Source organism: Struthio camelus, chromosome 17 (genome assembly GCF_040807025.1).
Source record: "Struthio camelus isolate bStrCam1 chromosome 17, bStrCam1.hap1, whole genome shotgun sequence".
Lineage (NCBI taxonomy): Eukaryota > Metazoa > Chordata > Aves > Struthioniformes > Struthionidae > Struthio > Struthio camelus.
The window spans coordinates 7,984,486-7,990,606 of record NC_090958.1 but is presented as its reverse complement, the minus strand read 5'-3'; the positions used below and the strand labels follow the sequence as shown (position 1 = coordinate 7,990,606).

General features: G+C 51.6%; 2 protein-coding genes across 6 annotated transcripts in view; one reads left to right on the top strand and one right to left on the bottom strand.

Moving 5' to 3' along the window:
- CABP1 (calcium binding protein 1) overlaps positions 1-4,191 on the bottom strand; it is a 56,772-nt gene extending 52,581 nt beyond the window's left edge. For 2 of the 4 annotated variants that reach the window (XM_068911029.1, XM_068911030.1), the window contains exon 1: positions 4,112-4,191. The gene's annotated coding sequence lies outside the window, so the exon portion shown is untranslated. The remainder of the gene's footprint in view (positions 1-4,111) is intronic. The other 2 variants (XM_068911033.1, XM_068911035.1) reach the window with 1 other exon arrangement.
- A 184-nt stretch (positions 4,192-4,375) lies between these two features.
- POP5 (POP5 homolog, ribonuclease P/MRP subunit) lies at positions 4,376-6,047 on the top strand. 2 transcript variants are annotated; one of them, XM_068911886.1, is made up of 5 exons: positions 4,376-4,492; positions 4,573-4,715; positions 4,804-4,953; positions 5,527-5,610; positions 5,785-6,047. In XM_068911886.1, exons 1-5 carry the CDS (start codon positions 4,473-4,475, stop codon positions 5,886-5,888), a joined length of 501 nt encoding a protein of 166 aa, XP_068767987.1. In that variant the 5' UTR covers positions 4,376-4,472; the 3' UTR covers positions 5,889-6,047. The 2 variants fall into 2 exon arrangements, with proteins under 2 accessions (XP_068767987.1, XP_068767988.1); XM_068911887.1 differs by having other exon boundaries at positions 4,804-5,074.
- Positions 6,048-6,121: the final 74 nt, after the last annotated feature.

Genomic DNA, 6,121 nt, shown 5'->3' with positions numbered 1-6,121 from the left:
GCAAATGAAGCTCAGAAGCTTAGGGCCAGCTTCTCACTTGGCACAAAGGCTTTTTCAACTGCTCTTCTCTCTCAGCATTTTTACCGAATAGAAAGAAAAGATGCCTAATTTGGTGTTCTGGTCCACTCTAGACAGTGGGTCCCTAACTCAGACACTTAAGCCCCTTATCAGATCTTAAACTGTGGCTTAAATCTTCCAAAGTGACTTAGAATTTTGGACACCTTATTGGATGCTCAGCTTAGTACACTTAGGATGCCTCTCAGAGCTCCAGTTCATGCAGCCACTGTTCATCTGAACTGGAATTTAATGTTCTCAGCTCTTTAAAAAAAAATTAATAAAAAAGAATTTAGTATTTTGCTCTAAAGTAAATTGTCCAAGATCACGCTGCATGCCACTGAGGAGGCAGAAACAGAATTTGCTTCAAACACCAAACACGTGGCTTTGCAAGACAAGTATTTCAGGTGGCGAGATAAAAACAGAGCGAGGACAGCGCCGCAGGCAGCACTCGTGCCAGCTCCAGCAGGCGCTCCGGCTCACGACCGCTTGGGCACACAAGCCCTCGGCAGTTCCGACAGCTGCTCTCAGCTTGGCCACCATGCAGAAAGAGGCACAGGAGAAAGTGCTCTCTGGGCTGTTCAAAAAAAAAAAAAAAAAAAATAAAATGACATGTCCTATTTCAGCTAAGAAAGGTTCTGATGATTAACAAATTCAAAAGCTAATGGTTAGTGATTACATATTAAGGTGATCAAAAGGATAGCTTTTATCCCTAAGCGTAAAGGTTAGGATCTGTTGTAGATCTGAGGGCTCCTGAACTAAAAAAAGGACAGGAGTAGAAAGAGATGGAAAACAAGGGACTAAAAATGAAGGGACTAAAGAGAGAGGGAGAATGTCCCAAATGTTAAATGAATGCATCTACATGAAAGGCTCCAGGCCAATATGCTTAGAGAATGCACTCTTCTGTCTCAGTGACCTTGCAAAAATAAACTGAACAAAAAGCTTCAGGCAACGTCAGACAGCAGCTTTAAGAAGCAGTTTTAATTTTAGCCAGGCTGGTTTGTATGTTCACTTGCAAGGTTATCTGGGGATGAACTGTGCATGCATGGAACAAAATTTCATTGTCACCCCCATCTCTAATACCCACACTTGCAACTCCAACAAACAGTGATGGCAAATTCAGTTCAGTGCTTCCAGGGGAAGCATAATGTGGTTTTGGCCACACAGGGAAGATTAAACTATGGTACCACAAGGATGGAGTGAGTCCTAATTTTACTCCAAAATGCAATTACTTTGGCTACATGAGTGAGCAACATATAAAACCAATAGTCCAGCACAGTATGCTCTAATAATGGAGTTCCCTCTACTTTAGTTATGTCCTTGCTCCACGTCGCCAGTTTTGACACCTATTTCCTACGAATAATATATTAAATCCCCCTCTGTACCTCAGTCTCCTCATCTGCAAAATGGAAACATCCTGCCTAGAAAGAGCAGGAAGGTCGGACCCAGGCTGCCCTGGCCCATCGCCCCAAGGCCGCCACGCACAAAGCACAAAGGTGAAGCTCTGCAGGCTGCCTGCCTGCCCTGGAGCAGAGCTACCCCAAAGGTCACGGGTGGCAGAGGACACCAGGACTCCATTCCTAAGGCAAATGCAACCTCAGCCCTGTTTTCTGGCCCCGTTCTGCATATCAGATTAGCTAAGGAAGGACCAGTGGACTCCAAAATCCACTCAACTATTTCTGACAGGTTTAAGGCATTCTGATGCTCAGTGTAATTCACAGCCCAAGTTAGGTGCTCTGTCTCCTCACACAAAGCCTGGAGAGAATTAGGCAATTATTATCAAAACTCACCTTCCCAATATGGATCAAGAACTTGAGTCCAGATCTATTATAGCCCATGAGAATTTGTCTCAGTGGCCGTTTATCTAACGCAATGTTCACTGGAACGGGAACCTGAACTCAACTCCCCCCGGCAGCAGGGGAAGCCCCCAAGCCATGTGCCTACATGCCTGCTCTCACTCTTGACGTATGACTCTAACTACTCACAGTTAGCATCATGGGGAACGGACAGGCACACACCATCAAACCAAAGCCCCTCTCAACTGTTCATTCGTGTCTGGGGCCTGACTCAGGAGGCACAGTCTGAAAGTAGATACTGGATTGGGCCTCATGCATGGAATAGGCTAAAGAAAACTGCATCAGTGAATCCTTCGAGACCTCTGAAGCAGAGCCACTGACCCAAACAACAACTCAGAAACATAGTTTGTCATACTCTTCACAGCACATGAATTAGGATCAGCCACGTGCAGCATTACTGTATTATTCTTGAAATGAAATCAATATGCAGAATAAAACCAGAGAAATTCAGCCCAGTGGGTTTTCTAGATTCACCACTTTATTAGACAATCGTTGATGAACACTTACACTGATAGAGAATCTTCCATCCAAAGTTCTGAAACTGCTTTATAAATCGTCTCTAATGTATATAGACAGGGCATATTTTCCCATCGAGGTATATACTCTGTCCTCCATATTTCCACTGGATAAGCTATCCCAAGGCCAAAAATATTGTCTCTCCAAGTCTGCAGGAGAGAGAGCTCCATCCTTCCACCCAGCAGGTCTCTTGACCCACTTTTGAATTCAAGTGCCTTTTTCTGAATTTTTCTCTCTTGGATCTTTTCTCAGTAGACAGCTCTTTCCCGCCCTGACTGTATAACTCACCTTCACTCGCGACAGTTTCCTGAATCACTGACGCTGGAATCAATATAGCAAAGCTGGCAGAGGAGGGGGGTGGGGAGGTGTGAGAATGAAAGCCAAGGTGTTTCAACCTCTCAGCCCCAGGCTGACAGCTCCGCGCTCTGTGCAGCCTGATCAGAGTCATTCAGCTTGTACTAACACGCGCACCGATTGTGCAAGGAGCTGTAGCAGCTCAGGGCTGCTCTGTGCATCCTCCAAGCCAACAAGAGGGAACTAAAGGCGGTATCATACACGAAATGAGGCAGGACAGGGTTCTCTCACCACACTGCTTTCTCTGTGCATTGTGTCGCTCCTAATCAGCCTTCTGGACCGAAAACAGAAGCCTTCGCTATACATAGGGCCCTGCCGGTAGCAGGCACAGTGCACATGTCCTATTGGATTACAGGGCAGAGCGCACTCACATGGTCTGCTTGTCGGAGACCCAGCTGTGTCTCCGTGAAAAGGAGGAAATGAGGGAGGGCACCAACGAAAGCAATCTGAGCCCACAGACCAGTCAGAAGATTGGACTGAGGATGCCCCTAGAGAGACAGGGGTAGCAAGCAAATAAATCTTTGAGTCAGACACGTTGGGAAGGTATCCCAGAATCTCAGTCCACAGCGGAAACACGGGGGAATCTTCAGGGACTTAAAAAGTCTCTGATAAAGCCCCAAAATGGGAGAAGAGCTTACCACCTAGGAGCTCACTGTATTTACAGGTGGAACAGAGTACAGTTAGATCCCAGCTTCCAAAGAATGGGGAAGTAAAATTTGGATATTAAAACACAAAGCAGCATGGCAAAGACCAGGCCAGTGCAGTCTCTCCCATGGAAAACCTGCTTGTATCTGCATCAGGGGAAGACGACCAGCTTCACTCTGCTCAGGGCACGAAAGAAAAGGGCTCTTAGCAAGCCCGTTCTGGACTTCGTGCTTCTTTTTCCCACGCAGTTCTCACAAAAACAGGGCTCGAAACGCGATCACACGTGAAAGGGCCAAGAGTTAAGCGGGGGGGGGGGGAGGAGTAGCCGAACAGGCTTCTGTTTCCGAGGGCGGGAGTTTATCACCCAGGACAGGATTTCCACGGGGTTTATCGTCGTTTCCCCCGCCTAGAGCCAAGGCCGTTACAGGAGATGTTTCCACACTGAATTAGGAATGAGCTCCCGCTCCCTTCGCGGCGCCTCAGCGCTCCCCCCGGGCGCCGCCGCCTCGTCCCCTCCCCGCCTCACGCGCGAGCGCTCGGGCTCCGCGGCTGGAGCCCGGCCCGGCCCGGCGGCACCGCCCCCGCCCCCGGGGGGCCCCGCGCCGGGCAGCCCCGCCGCGGAAGGCGAGTACCGCTAAACCCAGGGCCGCAAACCGCGCCCCCGCCCCGCCGGCCCGGCCCCGTACCTCCCGCGGGCCGAGGCCGCCGCCGCCGCCGCGTCCCGGCCCCCTGAGGCGAGGCGAGGCGAGGCGAGGCGCGCGCGCCCCCGCGCGGGGGACGGCGGGAAGGCGGCGGCCGCACCGGGGGTGCCGGCGCGGGGCAGCCCCGCCGGCGGCCCCCCAGGGAGGAGGCAGCGCGCATGCGCGGCGCTGGCCCGCCGGCCGACCGTCGGAGGGGAAGGGGAGGGGGCGCCGCTGGGAGCGTGGGCACAGGAAGTTCCTCCGCTGTCCCCACCCCCCTGCCCGGCGACGATTGGGCGCTGTGCCCCGCGGCGCCTCTCCCATTGGCTGAGCTCAACGTCCGTCCTGCGGGGCCCGCGACGCCGGCATGGTTCGCTTCAAGAACAGGTGAGGCGGGAGCGGCGCCCCGCGGCGGCGGCGGCGCCGCCCGGTCCCGCGGCCTCACGCCGCGCTCTGCCCTCCCGCAGGTACGTGCTGTGCGAGGTGGTCTCGGAGGACCCGCGGTGCCGGCAGTGCATCGAGGACCGGACGGTGGGCCTCGCCGTGAGGGACGCCATCGCGCGGGCGCACGGGGACTACGGCCTGGCCTGCTGCTCCGTCTCCTTCACAGGTGCCGGGGCGCGGGGGGCGCGGGGTCGGGGCCGGGGCCGGGGCCGGGCCGGCGGCGCTCAGCGGTGCCCGTGCCCATGCCCCCGCAGTGAAGTACCTCAACGCCTACACCGGCACCGTTCTGCTGCGCTGCCGCAAGGACTTCTACCGGCTGCTCTGCTCCGCGCTCCCCTTCGTGAGGCAGCTGGAGAGCAGGAACCAGCGCTACCCCTGCTTCTTCAACACCTTGCACGTCGGAGGTCAGCGGCAGCCTCGGCGCCTGCGGCACCCCCCGCGGAGCCCCCTCTCGGTTCACGCCAGGAGGCCGCGGGGCCCTCCTCCGGCTCGTAAACGGGAAGAACCCCATCTTACTCTCTTTGGGTGTGATAAATAAATTTGGTGTTTCGTTAACTTACTTTTAACAGATCTAAATAGGAAACAGCCCCTAGAACCATTGTTCAGAACCTCTGTCGATTCCGATTAAATCTTCATTGACGTTGGAGAAAAAAACAGAGCAGCAAGTACTATAGTATATTGTTTAAAATGTATTTGTCTTATTTTCAAAGTATAGCGTCTGCCCCATCCTGAAAAGTAACCACTTATGGCAAAGAAACTATTATTCCAGCACTTAGAAATTCAGTGGGGGGGGAGGGAAGTCTAGAGACACTACTTATCGCTTACATTAACAAAACTGTTGCTTGTGGCATTGTTTACTGTTTGATACAATGATTTTTAGGGGGGGTGACAAAAGAAGTATACTAGCAGCTCTGAAGCAAATCCTTGAAATAAGTATTTGGCTTTGTACACTTACCTACTGTTCCTATCTCCTGTAGGTACTATAAGAACATGTCAGAAATTTCTAATTCAGTATAATAGAAGACAGCTGCTAATGCTATTGCAAAACTGCACAAATGAAGGTGAGTTGTTCCAGCTGTTTTCCTGAAGAACAGCCTCAATTCCTATGGGTTTTGTAGGATGTGCTGGGCTACTTCTAAATACTTGAGCTGAGAAATGTTTCTCTCTCTAGAAAGTAAAGATATTCCAGCATATGTGAAGAGATCAAGTAACAATATTGTTGCCCTTTCTTGCAGAGGAAAGACGGTCCATACGGCAGTCGCTGCTCAGCTGCTCTCTTACAGAGGAGCAGCCCCAAAGCGGAGATGAGGAAGATGGTGACGACACAGAGACAGACTGAATATGTTATTACTGTTCACCTCTGTCATGGATTTGTGTCATCAAGATGTTAGAAATCACCTTCTTTGTGCTAAGCAAAACATGAGGGAAGATGCTCTTCCTGTCCCCTGTAGACTTCATTTCCCCTACCCCCTGTGTTTAAATAAACTTTTTTTTTTTTTTAATGGCTTTATTCAAGCTAAGCACATTATGTGCCTGATTCACTCCAGGAGTCAAATCCTTCTGTACTCATAA